The sequence below is a fragment of the Merops nubicus genome, unplaced genomic scaffold, assembly GCF_000691845.1.
Source record: "Merops nubicus isolate BGI_N331 unplaced genomic scaffold, ASM69184v1 scaffold22646, whole genome shotgun sequence".
Lineage (NCBI taxonomy): Eukaryota > Metazoa > Chordata > Aves > Coraciiformes > Meropidae > Merops > Merops nubicus.
Window position 1 is genome coordinate 1,913 of NW_008615883.1, and position 19,772 is coordinate 21,684.

Genomic DNA, 19,772 nt, shown 5'->3' on the forward strand with positions numbered 1-19,772 from the left:
GACACAAATATCTACAGCAACTTTCCTCCTGAAACCATATCAGAGAGAGATGGGTCTTCATGGAGCTCCGTGGAGCTTGAACAACTGCTCAAACAGGCAGGAAAGCTGTCCCCTCTCACCATGGCTGTGTCTGACCAGCTCTGCACTCAGGGTCATCCCTGACACTTGTCCCCTCACCTACCATCAGACCTGAAAAGTATACAGCGCCTTCACTGGGTGCCTGCAAAAGGGAAAATCATTCACCTCAGAAGGCAGAGGTGCTTAAAGCAGAACAAGAAGGTTGTTGTGGGGTTAGGAGCCAGTGTACCAAATGCTCCCATACTGAAGACCTGCTGGGAGTTTTACAGGGCCCTGAAAATAGTTACAGATCCTTTTAGTCAGTTCTAGCATGTTCCTGCCCTGAAATCCTGAAAAAAAAGGAGCAATATTCATTGTGGAAAAAAAGGAGGAATTGTTCGTCAATTACAAAAAAAAACCCCAGAGAAGTGCACTGGTGGTCCCCCAGCAGTGCTAGTGGTGTGTGTTGGGCTGCTGCACTTCCTACAGAGGCATTTACTTTCTGGGGAGGTGGTGAGGTCCCCCTTGGGAGGCTCAGGCAAGTCCAGAGAAAATTTATGGCGAAAAGCACTCTCTGTTCCCTGTGGGAATGCCTCATAGCTGACCATGAGAACCCATTAAGCAACTGCTGTGACCTAAAATAACCTAACACTAAAAGTATTAATGGACTGTCCAAACTGTATGCTTTTTTTTTTTTTTTTCCCTTTTTATCTTTCATTTCTTTTAAAAGAGAAGTCCCTTCTCTGGGAGAGCTTTTCAGCCTACTCAGGAAAATGATAAGCTGATGGACTTTGCCTTTCCAATTCCCCCACTTTATCCCACCTCTTTGCAGCTCATGTTTTCAGAACAAAAAAAAAAAAAAAACAACTCCCTCTGCCTCAGAAAAATACATAAAGCCCAGCCAACAAAAAAAAATATCCTCTTCATACATATCTGGTTGTTCAGGCAAAGGATATTTAACATCAAAGTCTGAAGACATTTACCCCAAATTGCTTAATGCAAAGTATCAGGTGGAGACCTGTTGCTATTCACACACCTAAAAGCCACCCCTCCCCAGAAAGTTGGAAACCTGGTTGTGTAAAGTTCCTCTGGACTCTCCGCTTGTCCCAAATAGTAGTCCAGGGTTGCTTTTGTTTGTTTTTCAACTGTGTTGTTTGGTGTGATGATACCTCACCTTTCTTATAACTCCTGACTCCTCTTAGCTTCAGTAACGGTGCTATGGAGCTTACTTGGTTAAAAAAATAATTGAACAAAACACAAACTTTTAGTGGTCAAAATTTCTTTGGTTCTGAATAGGAAAAGCCTAAAACCTGAAAGCAAGGAGAGGGAAAAACTGTACTGAGTTTAACATAGTTGTGCTAATCAGACAATTTAAGTGAAATGGTAATGGAATAAAGAAGGATAAAAGGGTTCTTAGAAAAGGCAGGAGTGAGGGAGTTGCTAACTCATTTGAGACAAAAAGGGAGAGTTAATTACTATCTGTGAATCATTAAAAGGTTAGCTGGGGTTGGGGCATGGGGAAAAGTCTAATGTGAAAAAGAAAGATTTTCTCTAAGGAGATATGGTTTTTAGTAGGCAGAAGACAGGGAAGAACTTTAGCTCTCAGATTCATCTTTTGGAGTAAAGTCTCCTGTCACTCTCTGGACTAAGGTGGAATTGTGGTTTTGTGCAAGATGTGCTTGCATTGATACCTTCATGTTCTGGTACTTTAGGGCTTGTCTTTTGAGATCTCGTGCTGATGCCAACTGTTGTTTTCACTTACATTAATATTTGCAAGAGGGCATTTAGTGCAATGGGGGAAATATATCACAGGCCAGGATGTGACATAGAGGATCCAAGAATTTTGATGATTCTTTTACAGGGAAATGTTTAAAATTATGCTGGTAGGGACACATCAGTATGTTTCCTCTTTTGGTCCTTCAAACCAATGCATCCTGCAGTGACTTTGCTGCTCTCTGTTGTATTGGTCTGAGAAAAGAGATTGCTTCTACCTCCAAATTTGACTAGATGACAGTAGCACAGGCACTTCTGTTACGTGTTTCACTAGCTCTGCTGCTCCAGTGCTGTTTGGAAAACTAAAAGCCAGTAAAACACCCAAGCCAAAGGGACCATACACATGCTTACAGTGACAGGCACCAAAGAGCTGGTTGGATCCAGGGCATGGAGCCAGGTATCCTGCAGATCTGAGCTTCCATGTGTCAAGCAACAGCCTGATTCCACCCCCATTTTAACCAGCAGGAGACTTGCCATGAATTTCTTTGAATATGGGGTCCACAAAGGCATCTTTGCTTTATAAGGAGAGTGAATATTGCTTGGCACATTGAATAGAGATGAGAAGGAAGTCTCATTAAGTCAAGGACAATTGGCACTTTGCAGATAGCGAGCCAAATGTAGATTTATGGAGATATTGTAATATTTCCACTATCAGCAGTCACCAGGAGTTTAAAATGTGAATATTTCCTCCCTTCATTGCCCATTCATTCTTGTCTGTCACCGAAGAAAAGTTTGTAGTATGGAGCACTGCCACAGGACCTGCCATCCCTGTGCTTGAGGGCAGTGAAGAGCCGCGGGAACAGATGGATCAGGCCTCGATTTTGCCAAAAAACTTTTAATCTTTTTTCAGAAGACAAGAAGGAAGCTTGAATGGAAGATTGAAGTGGTCTGAGACTCAAAGGTCCAGAATGCTACAGAAAAAATCAAATTTTATTTGTAAATGCAATAATAATGCTCCATCCAGCTCAAGCTGAGCATACCAGAAAACCTCTTGTGGGAGTCAAAAAGAACTAATCTATCAAAAAATGAAATCTTCAATAAAAGTTTAGTTTCCTGTAGAGTTTTTAAATCAGAAATAGTAAAAGAACTTTCTGTGTGCTTAAATTAGGTTCTTATTACAAAATATTTCTCTATGGAAAAAAGCCAACACAACAAACCAAAGCAAATGAATAACTATCTTTTTTCAGCACAAAGTTTTTTTTTCATTCTATTTGAAAATACTTAATGGGTAGCTATCTTTTTTTTGTTTTTTACACACTCAAAAGTTTGGGTGGTGTTGGGGTTTCTTTTTTGTTTGCCTTGGTTTTGGTTTTTTTTTTTTTTTTTTTAGTGGTGTCTTTTTTTGTTTGTTTGTTTTTACTAATGTGCTTTTTATTACCACAGTGGTCAAATAGTTCCTTATCTGAGTAACATGCCAGTACTCCTCCCTAGGTCTGTAAGAAGTACATACCTCCAGGACGTCTTCATTTAGCATTTTCTGTAGGACTTGCAAGAACTTTAGCACTTGGGCTTGACAGAGCTAGGGATCTAAGTGCAAGTTGATTCATTTTGAGACTCTTAAGCACTTAGCTAACTTAGTTCCCTTATAACAGCATAATTACATTAATAATAGTAATGAAACAATTATACATAACTGTATTTTTCTATTTTAAAACAGCTTGAACTGACCATAATGCAGAAATGTTTGAATTAGCAGTGCCTGCACTGTCCCCAGCCTGGGAAATTGCAGGAGGTTCTCAGCAGCCTGCTCAAGCACACTGAGTTTTGTTGTTTTTAGACACCAGTTAGGACTTCCAGGCAGCTCTGCAGCAGAGTACAGCACGATTGTGTTGGTACTAATCTGGGATGCTCTGCACCATGTTCTCCTGAACGGGGCACACAGAGGTAGCCAGAAGACACACAAGGAGGCATTTAGCAAGAAGCCTCAAATCGTGTTGTGTTAAACCCACCAACTGTAGTATTCAATTATTTATGCTTTGTATAAAACAAGCAATATTACTTCTCATATAATCAAACCCTGTAAGAAGACATTTTCCTCTGAAGAAAGCCATGTTGATCTTAGACCAGGAATAACTTTTTCCTCCCCTTTCTTCTGTTATGTGAAAAGCTGCTTTTCATCCCCCAATCCTTATGTAAGCAACTAATTTCTGTGAGTTCTGCTCCCAAATGGACTAAAGATTCATTCCTAGGGAGTAAGTAAAGAAACATCAACACATTTCTTCTGATCCAAAAACTGTTGAAGCTGAACAAAAGCGTCCCAGTGGCAGACAAAGTGAATGCAGGGAGTCCCAGGTGAGCTGGATTCAGAGCACTTGGGACTTGTACTGTTCTGGCTGTCTCCCCCATGGTAGCAAAAAGCTGTGGGTAAGTGAACACCAATTTTTTTCCAAAGGCATGATCCCCACTTCGCTTTTCTGCCCAAGAAGACAGTATGACAGTGACATGGCTACTACTCTTACAGAAAACCAAGTACAGTAGAAAGCAATGAAAGCAGACATCACAAATAAAGGCAGAAGACCCTTTTATTTCGCATAGACAAAATGCAAAGAGTGTCTCATTAAATTAATATTAAAAAAAAAAATTAACCCCCTCACTCTACTGACATCACTCATCCTAATTAACAACAAAAAAAAAGAACAATCAAGGACCCATTTTCTAATTAAAAAAAAAAGTGCAAACATGATAAAAGACTTTTTGTTTTTCCAAATCAATGTTCCTGTTGAATTCACAAATAGGGTGATTTTTTTATTTTATTTTTTTCTCTTTTAAATCTTGTCTGATGGAAGTTCCAGTTAAAATGTTTTAGTTAAGTCTTCATGCATTTCGTAGAAAATCAGTAAAAACACAAACGCTTGTGAAGATCAGAAAACTGGACTCTTTTACCCAAAAATTCAGATGTCCAGTCAGATGAAGCTCACACTCAGACAGAAAAAAAGCAAGAGAGTCTTTGCACTGTCTGTCGCTCATATTATTTTTTTTTGTCAAATATTTTGGCAATCTTCTTCTTTAATTATAAATATTGGAATTCAATAAAAAAAAGGTAGCTTTCATTGGAGATTTTTTTCAGTGTAAATATTTACAGCCACTGTCCAGCCATGCTCTTTTTTGTTATACCAGGGTGTAAGATTTTGCGTAGGGATTGTTTCCTTTCAAGTGGCCCCGGGAGTCCAGCAGGGATTCTTGGGAGCTGCTCATTTTTGCTGCCTGTCCTAGCTCAGCTCCTTCTCGCTGAGGTAATGTTGCCACAGCACCAGGTTGCCATGACTGTACTTCTCTTGTGGAGGATGTCTCCATGGGGATTGGCTCCAGGACAGTGGGGCGCTTCAAGGTTCGGCTTTTCTGCGGCTCCAAGCAGGCTTGCCCCAAACCCAGGTCTCTGCTTGTGCCCTGCACGCCACGGTTCAATAAAAAGTCCATCCTAAGGTAGGGTGGCAAATGCATCAGATCACCTGGGGAGACAAAAGTGAAAAACAAATCCTTAATTATGGTCCTTTGCTGTGCTGTGCTCGCTTATTGGCAGGGCGAGTCAAGCTGGTGGCTTTGGCCAGCAAAGCAGAGTAATCAACCCAGCTGCAGCATTTGTAATTAATATATTGTTTTTCAGCCATTTACTATGCTATGATCTTACAGAGCCAAGGTTCAACAAGCTCTTTTTGGGCAGATCCATAAGTATTCACTACTAATACTTGCTTTCATAATAAAATGACTATAAAGAGAAGCGTGATGTGCTTTACATGCACTTACAACATGAAGAAGATGGACTGAAAAGACCAGGATGTTTTTCTCAAAATCCTAAAGAAAAAAAAAAGGTCTTATTTTTAATTTATCAAAACTTGGAAAATGTGGAGGCCAAGTAGATTTCCTTTTCTTATTTTTCATTTTAAATGAAAACCTTCACAACTACAGTTAATGAGCCCCGATCTAGACTAGAATAGATCCATGAGTTTTAAGGTTATAGTTTTAAAGAAATTTCTCAATACAACTGAAAAGCATTCTTGTCCCAATATAATGATGTTTGCCTGCCATCCATCATGACTGTATTTAAACCATTAATAATATTCTACAGCTATAGCCATTGATATGCTGCTGGTTTGTGGCAACAAAGTGCAATGAGGCTGGCACCCTAGCTCTTCTCTTCTGTATTGTCAAGGAAGCCTCTCTTTTGTTATTTCTCCTGATTCCTGGGCCTTCCTGTGTGACCCTGGTGGTGACAGCCTCCTCATCCCAGAGGCTTTGCCTTGCAAAGCTACTGCATTCAAACAGTCACCTTTGACCTCCTGTCTGGAATTAGACAGGGGTGAGTGTTACTTTATAAATACCTGTACATGTATGAGACCTGCTACAGAAATCAAATTAGCTTATTTATTCTAGCCCTGTCTGTTGGGCATTCATAAAGTTGATTCAAGGAAATGTGAGGCCATCAGGCACATATTGACATTCCCTTCTAAAAATAGTTGATGGCGTAGCCTCACATATATAAGAAAAAACCCCACCTGTTACAGGTGCATTCAAGAACAGTATTTCCCCTTCTTTAGAGACTTCTGCAGGTATATAGCTTCCTTTTTATGTCCGACAGCAGAACCATAGTCTCATCTACAGAGGAGATGCACCCTGAATGTTTAAAGTAGAAGTCTTGGCACTATTACACCTGTGTCTAGATAAGCTGTTTACAGCAGTAGAAATGAAGGCTGACCTGTGCCAGTGGCATAAACAGTAGACCAGAAAAAGGCTTCTTCATAATAAAACAAAGAATAAAAAATCTGTTTTCCTAACCTTGCTAAAGACTGTCCAATGACATAAAATAAATTAGGTTTTTTGCTTTCTCATGTAAGCGAAGGCACTAAAAATCTTACCTAAAAGACTAACAACAGCTACTCTATCCATAATCTCAGGTCACAGGCAGAGAATTTCTGAGATGTTACATTTGGACAAAATCTCTGTTTTTTCCAATAGAAATCCCCCAGGCGCTCTCTAACTCCATATGTTTTATTTTAGCTATGTCTCCAATGTAGCAAGAAATCCATGGTACACGGTATTTAATCCCCATAGAGTAAGATGTGCGTATCTCAAGATGAGGCTGACATGCACAGCAACATTTATGTAAGGCTGGAGAGAGAGGGGAAGGATTGTGCTTATAATCGTATTGATTGTCATTTGAAAAATTAATTGTGGTAACTTTAATTGGTTTTACTTGTTTCCCTTGCTTTCCTACAGCACCTTTCACACCTAACACATTCAGCGTATGAGACCTATTTCAGCTGAGACAGCAACGTACTTGCTGTGGGGGTAAACTACGTCAGCATAGGGGCACGTGAACTGGCAGGTTCAGGCAGGTGCCAACCCACTCCGCTGAGCTATAGGCATCAAACTGAGCCTCCTGTGAGTACCTCCGTGCTACCCAACAGCTTTGCTGCCCCTTGGCACCCACACTCTGATCCTCTGGTCACTTGCTGCACGTCAGTTAGTTTGTTTCTGGGTCCCCTTTTGGACCAAATCCTTCCAAAATGCACTTGTGGAGGCAGTTTGCTCCAACGACCATTTCTTGTAGGTGCAGGGAGGAGAGAGCCTGGATGAGAATGCTTGCATCACTTACTCCCTGTAGTTGTATCTTTTGCAGAATTGTGTTATCCTAAATAAGGAGCCTTATTGCTACCTACGCCTCCCCAGTGGGGGAGAGAGACAAGGGTATAGAAGCAAGTGATGCTGCCCCCACGTACCTATCTCTGCCCACAAACAAAGGTGGTGAGGGCCTTCATTTTGCTGCCTTGGTAGTGGGTTATCGCTGTCAGGGTCCCAGTGAAGGTGGACAGCAAAGAACACCTCTGAGATGGCAATAGTAGGTGTGAAAACTTTGTGAATAACACCAAAGTAATGCCTTCCTTCTTGTCAGGGAAGTTTAAAGACCACTGGGGTCAGAAAGCAGGGGTTCTCCCATGCTCCCATGGTTGCCTTCCATGTGAAATAAGGGTCCTTCAGCCCCAGCAGAAGAGAACCCATTTTCTACACTCAACCCCCCTCCCCATTTCCCACAACAGGCCTTTTCCCAAAGACATCTGTCACCCTAACACTAGCTATGATGGGCTGCTGCCAGGCCGTGCAATGCCCACTGCTTTTTTAAGACCAGCCAGGTCATCTGACATTCATTTCTTCTTACTGTTGCATTTTCTGTTTTATGTCAGCTTGCCAGGAAGGAGCCCATGTGGAGCAGAAGCCAGAGCACAGCCCGTGGGCAGTCCCCCCGATTACCTTGGAGAGCCACTTCTGTATCTTAACACATGGCTACCTCTTGCGAGCAATGGACACGCATGGACTATAAAAAAGATGAGTGTTGAACCTTACAGAGAAGAAGATTTGTTTTCAAGCTGCTGTCTAGACATTTCTCATGTGTATTTAAGAACTTCAGGCTATGTAAAAAAGACCTTCTTTTTCCTCCCTAAATCTACATAAGAAAGCACAGTCAATAATCTGTGTAAACAATATGCAGTTATTTCACTGTAATTTTCTAAATGTCTGGGGGCGAAGTTCCAGCAGGATTGCAGTAATAAGAAACCAGAGAGTGTAACTTGTTCTCCAAAGCTGGATACGCAACACACAATCTCTGACATGGCTTACACAGAGCACTCATTAAGTGATATGATGTACACATTCTCCTACCATAATAAGTGTCAGCGCTGCTGCTTAACTGCAAGAAGCATCTTGCCCTGCAACTGCTTATAAAACAAAGCAGATTATTAAAATAATTGGAAAAGAAAAATTTCGAAAATTGAATTTGACTTCTTTGCTAAGATTGAACTGGTCTCACAGGATGAAAAAAAGTCTTTGATTTATAAGAACTAATGTGATTCTGACTTAAAAACACAGTCTTTGAAATATAACCACAGGGTTCAATTTTGCCATTCCTACATCAGTTCTGAATGTATTTTTGAGAAGATTAAAGGCCTCTTGCCATATCTATGGAGTTACTTGGAAAGACTTTGGTTCTCATCCTTCTGAACACAACAGTGTAGATATTGGTTTTGGTTTCCTGCTATTCAGCTGAATGATTACATTTTTTTCAGGCAGAGTTTCAGGATGGTTCATTGCCTTTGATGCTCTAATTACCTCTTTTCAGCTGTGTGTGTGCCTTATTAGTAATGAAAGCAAACCTTTCAAGTGCATGAGCACTGCATATGAGCTTGTTTAATAATTCATGCATTTTGGCCTAATTAGTACAAAAGATATTCTAAAACTATAGTTTTCTGATGTATTTTTAAAAAAGGGAAATTTGCTGTATTTAGAAACTCTGAGTTTGTACACAAATAATAAACATCCACTCAAATCTGAATGCAGCAATTTAAGACAGAGCTACTTCAGTCTTTTTTTTTTTTTTTTTTCCTGAGTGGACAACCCGCTAATGGAATATTTAGTATAGTACATTTAAGAAAATGTTAGCTTCAAAAAATATTTGTAAACATATGCTAAAAGTCACTTACTGTGATATTTACCATAAGCAACACATTCTACCAAAAAGGGAGTATTTTCTGAGTTAAAGCATCACTGGGCAAAAAAATTATTTAGCCTTATTTCAGTACAACTAAGCTGACATGAAACATTTTGCAAAGGCAATACCTTTGCAAAATTTTATCTTTTTTCCTGAGGTCAGCTTCAGGTATGGGAAGGGCTGGGATGAATTTGACAGGTTACATGGAGGGAAAAATATCACGGCTTAATTTTTCTGGAACTTTGTTCAGGACAGCTATCTTGTTTGCAGAACTAAAACAAGATGAGATGCACTCCTTTATCCCCAAAGACTTACCTTGTACCTCTTTCAAATGCCAGAGAGCTTGCATATATTTTTGCTTTCATCTGCTCCAGAAAAAATCTGAGGATTTGTGCTATATTCAATGCAAAGATCAGCACAGGCTGCAAAATGGATGCTCTTACCAAGTTGTCCCATGATAGCTATATGCATTTTCTCATGAATCCTAACTTACACTAAAGCAAAAGTCGTTTGCCTTCACAGTGCTCCAACACAGATACCCTCAGCGATGACTGCCTGCTTGCCACGTGAAGGCAACTCCATGCTATTTGAAAGACTATTTTAGAACTAATGAAAATGACAGGATATTTTGTTTAGCAAAGGTAAGAATAAGACTGGGTGAAGAGGGCATTCACACAATTTACTTCAATAGGTGAGTAGGTAAAAAAAGCTCTTGAAGAGCTCTCTGGCTTAATCTCACAGGGTCAGAGATCACGCCAGAATTGCATCCATACAGCTCTGTTAGCATGGATAAGGTGCCTTGCTGATGTAATTACGTTGGTTTGGGACCTGACTATACAACTCTTTATGGCATTGTGCGGGGCTGGGGGGTATACCAGTGCTGGTGAAGACGGAGTGCTGCTATATTTGGCATCTTTTGGCTTGTCCTGAGTTCAGAAGTGGAAACACTGATGGAATATTGTGTTTTTCTTTGAAAGGAAGCAAGGGAGACAGAGCTGATGACAGCTTTAAGTACAGGTTGTGCTGATTAAAAACTTCAGTAGGCTTCTCCAGCTCACTAGCACAGTAAATGCATCAGTGAAGCTTTTGCTGCTACTCACAGGCTGTTTTTCTGAGAAAAGACTGCCTATAGGAAAAGCTTAGATTAGAAATGAGGAAAGGGTGGAGGGTTTTCAAGGCCAAGGTGAGAGGTTTGATGAAAAAAAAAAAAAGCACAAGCAATGTTCAGAGGTCTTTATCACTTCAAAAACTGACACGCCATTAAAAGCTAGCAGGCAAAGCTTTCTTAGCAGCAGCTTGATCTGAAACTGAACTGATAGCAGCAATAAAGTTTCTTACAATTGCTGCTGTCAGTGTTTGAAACTTGCTTATGCTCTCTCACCGTTCATAGTCTGTCCATGTGTCCTGCACTGAACTGGCAGAGTACTCTGCGCTCCATGGCAATCATTCCCACACCAACAGGCTGAGTCAGGCCCGCAAGGCTCACAGCACGCTCTGACTTCAGACATAAATACACTTAATGAGCAATAAAGCCAACTGTTTTGTTACCTTGGTCCTGAGCCCTGCTCAGCCAAGCAGGGAGATCAAGAGGACCAGTCCTGCACCTCCTTGCTTGGCTGGTACAGGTCTCAGCCTGGTGGTGCCTGAGTGAAGAGCTCAGCAACCGCTCTGCCCTCCTGCTTCTTGGCCAGGAAAAGCCACCGGCTGCAAAGAGAAGCAAGGAGATACTTTCCAGATGCAGAGTCATGCCTGCCCCAAACTGGGGAGCTGAGCAGCTGCTCCCAGCGCCCAGATGAGCTTCGTGGTGCCTCCCCTGACTCAGCACTGAGTCAAAGGGCCAGGTGGATACTTCCTGGAAACCTGGAGGATAACAAAATGAATAGAACCAAAGCAGTAGGCAGGAGTTAACCTATGCCTATGTTTTGTTTTGTTCTGTTTTTCCACAAAGATCTGTTCAGTATGGAACTGCCTTCCCAATAGGCTTTTTTAGATAATTATTATATTCTTGTAAATTTTGCAGTAAAATGCCAGAACTGAACAATAGAGCATTTCTGAAGGATGCTTTGAAAAACAGGGCTCTGCTCTCTACAGCCAGTACTGATCAGTAATAGAAATGGGGTGAAATTTCCCCATGCAAATTACTGAGTGCTTGAATGAACAGGAATCTCAGCTTGTTCTTGGTCGAGCATCAGCAAGTTCAGGAGCTCAGACAGCTTCTGATCCCATGTCCTAGTTTTGGCTAGGATAGAGTTAATTTTCTAGGCTTAGACCATGATAGCCTTTTTCAATACAACACCTGGATTCGATAATTCTCTAAGGTGATCTAGAATAAAAAGTAAAAGGTCCATGAACTCCCTTAAATTACAGTCTTATCAAGCAGCCAAGCAGCAGAAGGGCAGAGGAAAGAGGGAGAAGGCAGGGCACAGCTTTCTCATTAGGATGCTCTTCCCATCTTCAGAGTAGCTTCAACCTCTACTTCACTGCTTGAGAAAAATGATTAAATTGCTTGATATTAGGGGGATACTTTTAAACTGACAGAATGTGTAACGTTGAACAAGGTCAGCAAGGTGTCTGGATGCATTTCAGCTGCTAACCTGCCCTTCATGGCTTTGTGACTCATGCCATTACATCTTTTGGGCTTCTCATAGTGTTTCAGCGGATGACTTAAAATCACATCTTTACACTCCTCATGTTTGTGATCCCTTAAATAGGAAACAGCCAAAACACTTTAGAAAAATATGCCAATTTTCCCATTTTTAGATGGAGAAATCAAAATTCCTTATCTTCCCTGCAGGGTTGAACTTTATAACTGGCAAGTGTTATTTCTCTTTCACCATAAAAACTGTACCCTTATAGATAATATAAAGATCTGTAACACATAATTAAATGTTGCATGTTTCAGTCTGCTAAAATGGACATTTTCATAAAAATGTTAAAGAAAACAGCTATATTTCACACAACTAAATAAAAACAACAGTTGCTGTTGAGTACGATTGTTGGAGTTATCTCTTAAGAAACACCAGAATATCAGTAGAACTGTAATTCAGGAGCCAAATTTGCTACTGGTATAAATCAGAGTAGCTATATTGATTTCAGCAAGACTATAAATTGATTTATACTTGCTGGAGATTAACTTTAAGTGACTGAAAATGAGGATTCCAACTAATGTGGAACATTTTTTTCAAAGATGATTCATTTTTTTAATTTAGATTTAAGCTGCCTACTTCCAAGAAAAGGTCCTTAATCAATGTGCCTTAAGGCAAAAGCATGACTGCTATAGTTTAACTGAGATCATATATCTGTACAACATCAGTGATAATACATTGTGCATCTGTCTAACTGAATGCCAGAAGACTTGATTACCACATTGTTGCCTACTCCTGGAAGGTCTAACAAAACAGGAATTGAAGTATATTTTTAGTCTGTATTTCTCTAAGCAGAACTTTGGTCTTTCATACAGTGCTGCACTTTTGAAAGACCTGTCAGTTGCTTTGGATCTTTCATAAGTAACTTTAAGGAGAACTGACATATTTTTAAGGGCCTCTCTGCCACTGAACTGATACTGTAAGGGAGGAGAAACTGATTAACTCCTGGGGCCAAATAGATGTATGGAGTTGCCATGTGGATGTTCATCTTCACAGAGTCTGTGCACCCGCAGAAATGAGGCCTTCTTGTGTTGATTTAACGCAAAAATCTAAGTGTTAAAATGTTGTAAAAGGGACCTCACTATGTAAATCAATATCCACTCCAAAACGAAAATCAGGAAAGTTGTCAATAAATAATGAAATGATGATAAAAAAGTAACGTACTAGAGCTCTCCCTCTCCGTCTTCACCTTGTCATGCAAGCAGCTTCATACATTTTTAAGGATGCTCCAAGGCAGCTCTCCTGCCCACTGCCTGAGCTAGGAAAACCATGCTGAAGCCCTTGCTCAGATGCCTCTAGTTAGCAACACTGCAGTTTTAAGACTCATTTTCTGTTCCTGGGTGCAGTGAAGAGAAACTGTTCAATTATACATCACTTCAGTTGAAAGTTAAATCGATTGTGACTCCATGGAAACTGGCATCCTTTATGGGTTTATTCCTGGGATATCTCGGGATATTATAGATTCAGCACAGAAGCTGGAGAGGGGAGGCATTTGAACTGTACTTACGGTTCACTGAAATCAGTCAGAGCCACTCTGTTGACCCCAACAGGCTCTGCACCAAACCCTTGAAGTCACAGCTAAACCTGACCGTGCCAAGGCAACGGGTAAGCATAACACTCTACTCATAGTTATGGGGAGGTCAGGCTACAGCAAGGAAATCAGTATTAGCACTGCCCTACCACTCTGCTGGAGATATATTCATGGATGAATTACTGTAACTAACTGTCTCCACGTGTCCATCAGTTTGAATCACCTGAGTGATGCTGACAGAATGCATCATTGTATTTTTGTTAATTAAGCCGCTGGGACAAGAAATTCAGTTCTCACGTTTAAATTAAGGATGTTGGCATGAGAAGATGAACAAATACATCCATATATACATACAGCTGTGCTTTAAAGGCCAGCATATAATGAAGGTCTTACATGAATGGCAAAGGCTATTGCTAAAGTCAGATTAAGAATGTACTGTTAAAATAAAAGTTTGCTTCTCTAGTGATATAAGTTTCTACTTTTATATAACAGCACAAGCGTGGCCTTTCTTGCAAGGAAGATTTGGTTTGCATTTTCAGATGCCATAGTGTCTCAGTTCTATAGATCCAGATCACATTAAGGTCCTCTTCGCACAGGGGAAATTAGCAGAGCCTGCTGTGTGTGAAGTCAGTTAAAGCAATAATAGCTGTGAATGATCACAAGGACCTTAAGCCAAAGCTAGACCAGTTCTTGCCTGTGTGGAAACAGCTCCTTCTGGCTACTTTGGGCTGACTGAAAGCCTGTGCGAAAGTCATACACACTACATCTCAACATTATCAAGGTGAAATGCTTTGTCACTTTCAAAATTAAAAAGGCACAAGTAGGCAAAATCTAGTTGTAGAAGTGAGGTTTAAGATAGTGACTATAAACAGAACTGCTCTAAAAATTTGTTATTTTAATTGCAGTAGACACAGCATCTTTGGCTTGATTTGGAACATTTGCTGGTAGTTTTTGAAATTTAACATTGCAGTTATGGCTGTAAAAACATGAAAGTAATGGAAAATCTACTGATTAAATGTATTCCTTGCTTTAGGCATAAAACTCTCCACTAACTACAGTTGAATCTAGTGCCTTCAAAGCTACAGAAAGAATGGGTAGTCTATTTTGATAGTTGCAGCTTATGAAAAAAAAAAGAAACCAAAATAAATATTCAGCTTTAGAAAAACTAAATTAAATTCAAAATCTAAAAATATCACACTTTTAATAAGAAAAGTTTTGTTGATAATAAAAAGATAGAAAATGGTCATTCTGGAAAGGGAATTTGCCTTAACGTGCAACTTCTGATCTAGAAGAAAGCAAAAGCCCAATAGTAATACGAACCACCATAATTTGGGATGCTGTATTTTTCCAACATCAATGTTAGTTTTCAAATCAAAATAACAAAAAAATTAGATAGATAGCAACAGGTAAAGATAATTATCCTGCTACACACTTCTCATAAAGTCCTTGAGGAACTGATACCAGTTGTTTCTCTCTAATAAAAAAGAAAAAAAAAAAAAAACAACTTCCTAACACCGGCATCACTGACTCATATATGACAGCTGTGAAAACAACTTAAATTACTTCTATCGTCAATGACTTGAATTCAGCTTCCAGGTGTCTTGCACACTACCTAAAATGGAACTACAGTTGCACAGAAACTTCGTATTTGTAACCAAACAGCTGGCTTATTTAAACTCATGATTCACACTGAAATAGTTTTCCTTTCTGATCGAATATTTTAGCTTCTGAACTTTACCTCTTTAGGTTCATTTTTATTGTATTGGCAAGGTTAAAAAATGTGCAGTGAGAATCTTCTTCTCTGTAAATCAACCAGAAAAATAATGCTTGCCAATGACTCCAAGTACGTAGTCATGTCAAATTAAATGCAGAATCAAATGGTTTTCATGCCTGCAGAACATTCAGCTTTTCACAGCAGAAGGAGACAAAGCTCCTGATACACCACAGAAATAAAACCCAAGACAGGATAAAGGCAATTTACTCTCATCACTGAGGTGTCATTTCTATGATAAGAAGCAAAGGGCACAGTCTGTATCTTTATGAAATGTTCCTAGTTTTCCAACAGAGCAATGAAAAATAAAAAGGTGTTCCAGGTCCAGGAGAATTTAATATGGAAACAACAGAGATGCTCATCTAGGGGAATGACTTCAGCATATATCACGTACGTGTAAGTATACATACAAATAAGTTAACAGACATGTTAAGCGCATTTACTGCAGTTAAAAACAGGCAAGAAATTTTTTTTTTCCCACTTACAACTGTTCTGTCTGTCTTGCTGTTTTCTCACCTACCTATTTTGATTTCTTTCATGTAGTTTTCTCAAAATTGGACCTGGCTCTCCAACTGTGGAGTCAGGATGGTGATTTCTTTGTTCTCTCTATATATATACACTCTATATGGTGTGCATATAAACATATATATTTTTATCTATATATACACTATTGTATTTGAAACTAAACAGTGCAAGGGTAGAACTAAAAAAGGAAAACTATACATATGTTAGACTTTTCAGACTTTGCCATGGGATTTCTCAACAAAAACAGATCAGACAAAGATTCCCCCACGTCTTCAAGAAATTCAGTTTTAGATTTGGAAACTGTGGAACTCTGCAACTTCATTTTCAGTCAATGCAGAATAATATAATAGGCACGAGAAAAGGAGGCAAAAGGTGAGCTGGAAGCCCTAAGTCAAAAGTCCCAGTGATTATTGAACCCCCAGTGGCCAAATTTATATCGGATTCAGTTACCGCTGCAGCTTATAGAGCACTGTCAGCAACTTTCCCATAGAAAGCAAGTCTCTAAATAGACTCCATCACTGTGTCAACACTTGCCAGTATTGAGGAGAAGAGTGAAATAACTCCTTCACCCCTGAACTCATGGAGCACTGGAAAAGAGTTCACATCTCCATCTAAAGTCACAGGGCTGACACTGGAAATACACTGTGCTGGCTATTACTTTGTGGTTCCTATTTTTCTTCTTGCGCTAAGCAGCTTTCTTTTAACTGTAGTGACTGAATACTGGAAAAGAAGATTTATTCCTAGACTTGAGTGTTTAAAACAACACTTTCATACTGCAAATGATGTCCAGACTGTATTTTAAGGGATCCTTGTAAATATTTAATAAAAGACGTGCTTTCTGTAGCTTAAGGCTTGCCTACAAGCTAAGACTTTGCCATTCAAATTTTTAGGATTAGTTAGAACAGCAAGAAACTTGTAAATTGGGTCAAGAATGCTAATTAAAGCATCTTAAACACTGAAAGAACTTGATCATTCAGCAAAGCTGGAGAGGTTAGATCAGGGTTCTTTTCTAGTAAATATGCAGTAGGCTTCAGGCTGCATGACTTTGGTGCCCAACTTTAAAAAAACAGACCAAAGAAGTGTCCATACTTGCTTACTGAGAGCTAGAATGAGAATAGGCTTGTTGTCTCCTCCAGCTACTGCAAGAAGGCAGTGGCAGTTGTCCAGATCTCCTCCTCTGGGATGGAAAGGCTGAGCAGGAGGGCTGGCAGACAGAGGATGGAGGTCTGCCCTTGTGCATCAACCAAGAGCACAAGGGTGGCAGGAGGAAAATGGTTCCAGTGGAGTGGCCTAGCAAACTGGTGCTCTGTCCTTGTGCAGGTGTAGGAACCCAGGAAAGCACTGTGGGAAACACTTAGCTTCCTTGTGGAGGAATGGGGTGTTCTTGCCATCTTCGTGGTTAAGAAATCCGTCTCTGGAAAATATTTTCCTTCTGAATCTGCCTGGCTGCAACTGCCTTTTCTCCCCATTCACATTTCTTTCCAAACTGGTTCCTTTCATCAGCTGAAAGTTTGTAGAGAAGGTTCTGAGATATAAAATGTTGGGATGCTTTAAATAGCTTTCAAAATCTCCAAGTCTGATATAGCCGATGAATACTATCTCTTATCTGGAAGTGTATCTGAGATGCTGTTACTCCTTCAGGGTTTATATATTAAAGCGGTCTCCAAAGAGGCAAGGAAGCAGGATTGTCAAAATGAGCTTGCACTTGATTTGTGACATCAGGTAGACAAGTTTCTTCCTGGTCCAAGTCAAGATAACCCTTAAGGATAATGTCATGTATTTGAAGAGGTTCTTTTTAGTGTTGACTAACATCAGAGAAAAAGATAATCTGGGGGTCTGAGTTTTGCAGTACCTCTGTGAAAGTGAGATTTCTGCAAATAGTAAGAGAGTTAACGAAAACTTTCTAGATGTTTCCTATTCAAGCATTGGTCAGATATTATTTCTTCCAAGCATGAATTCCATTGGCAGAGGATGCAAGTAAGTGGTCTGTCCACAAAAATACTTAAATAGCACTTGGGAAGCACAGAAATATAAAAATATTTTTTAGTTAATAGCTGCTTTTTTCTCAAGAACAATAATTTAGGAGTAAAGAGAGGAAAAAACCCAAGAGGCTTCCTGGCTGAGGCTATTACTGAGATTTAAAATTATAATAACGGGAATCTATTTTTAATAAACTGCTGCCATGATGTTTATTGAACTTAAGAAGAATTGTTCTGATAACTCAATGTGTGGTAAATATTTTTAAAACAGAAAAGAGAAACATTCTTATAAAACTTTTTAAATCTCTACAATTATCTTCCACTTTTTTACATTACAAATTCTTTGATGGCCCAGAGGGAGGTAGAAAGAGAGTACATTTGTTCCCAATTTCTGTCTTGCCCCAGTTTCTGAACGCAAGATTTGAAGGAAAACTTTGGAGGATGAAGGACTGACTCATTTGTCAAGCTCCTGGGTAAACTTTGGGCAACAATAGTTGAAATTTCTTAATATTAGTATGAAAAAAATGCCTCAGTTTTGTTCTAGCATACTGTTGAGATGACTGCCCAGTACACCTATTCCTTGAAGATCTGATCTTGCTAACCAGATTTCTAGTTAGTGAAAGCTGGGGGGAAGAGAACAGTAATCATAATCCTAAACTTCTGGGAGTTTTCCTGAGAAAGTTGCAATGCCAACAATGGATTGCCATCATTTTTATACCACAAAAAATACTAATGCTGCAAAGAGGTTAGGAACTGAAGACCCTCTTTTCCAAAGGATGTGATTTATCCTACATTTGAAATACTGCTGTGCTATCTCTACTGCTTTAATTTTCTCTTTTAACATGCCTCTTGGGTCACATGAGTATTCTGACGGCTTACTGAGAAATGTCGTAGTTTGCAATGGGTCAGCTTCAAGGCTTGGGCAGATTAGGTCTGCCAGCTCTGTGAAGTCCACAAAAATCCATGTACTGGTCTGCATCCATCCTTTAATTTTTTTTGTAGGCGTGCAGAGGCTGTTGTTAAGCAGCTTTCAATTTACTTGATGGTTTCTAGTATGCTATAGTAAAAGGAAAAAGAATGCTGTTGAAGCTGAAGCCAAACCCACAAATAATCTCATCTTTTTCAAAGAATCTGTCAATGGAGTCATAAAGTTCAGAATGCAAGGAAGCATGTGATATGCTTTCAAAACACTGAATGTAGGAGATAATTTAAAAAATCTCACTTCCTTGATCCATTTCCTATAGCTATGACTTTTCAAAAGTTTAAGTAAAATGCAACTCCTAAAGCATTTTTTATTGAAGACTGTTTAATAACACCTTCACTCTATACTTGAAAGTTTTGGCCTGGTGTCAAGAAAACAATAGAGAAAACATCTCAGACAACTAGAAGTAGTCTTATGTCTGAGAAAGCTGATTGATATTCAAGGATCACCTCCTCCAAGCTCAATGAGCAGAAACTCTGGCAAAAATGCCAGGAGGCCTGCATGGATGAACAAGGAGCTCCTGGCAAAACTCAAACACAGAGGGAGTAAAGAGGCTGGAAGCAGACAAATAACCTGCAGGGAATACGGAGACACTGTCCAAGCATGCAGAAATGTGATTAGGAAAGTCAAAGCCCAACTGGAGTTGAATCCAGCCAGTGATGTCAAAAAAACCAAGAAAGGCTTCTTTAAATATATAGGTGACAAAAGGAAGTCTAGGGAAAATGTGGCCCAGCTGCTGAATGGAAAAGGGAACTTAGTGACACAGGACATGGGAATGGTTGAGGTACTACATGCCTTATTTGCCTCAGGCTTTACCAGCAAGACCAAACTTAAGGCATCCCAGGTGCAACAGATCAGTGGAAGAAACAAGGAAGACTTACTTGTGGTGGACAAGCACCAAGTCAGGGAATATTTAAGCAAGCTGGACATATGTAAATCAAGGGGCTTTGATGGGATGCCACTAGAATTGCTGAGGGAACTAGCAGATGCTATTGTGAGGTCACTCTCAGTAATCTTTGATTGATTGTG

At 39.7% G+C, this 19,772-nt stretch overlaps 1 protein-coding gene across 1 annotated transcript in view; it reads right to left on the reverse strand.

Moving 5' to 3' along the window:
• Positions 1 to 4,424: 4,424 nt before the first annotated feature.
• LOC103775236 (Down syndrome cell adhesion molecule-like) overlaps positions 4,425 to 19,772 on the reverse strand; it is a 32,059-nt gene continuing 16,711 nt past the window's right edge. The window contains exon 6 of the mRNA XM_008942681.1: positions 4,425 to 5,279. Within this exon, the coding sequence (XP_008940929.1) occupies positions 4,939 to 5,279 (341 nt within the window). The 3' untranslated portion in view covers positions 4,425 to 4,938. The remainder of the gene's footprint in view (positions 5,280 to 19,772) is intronic.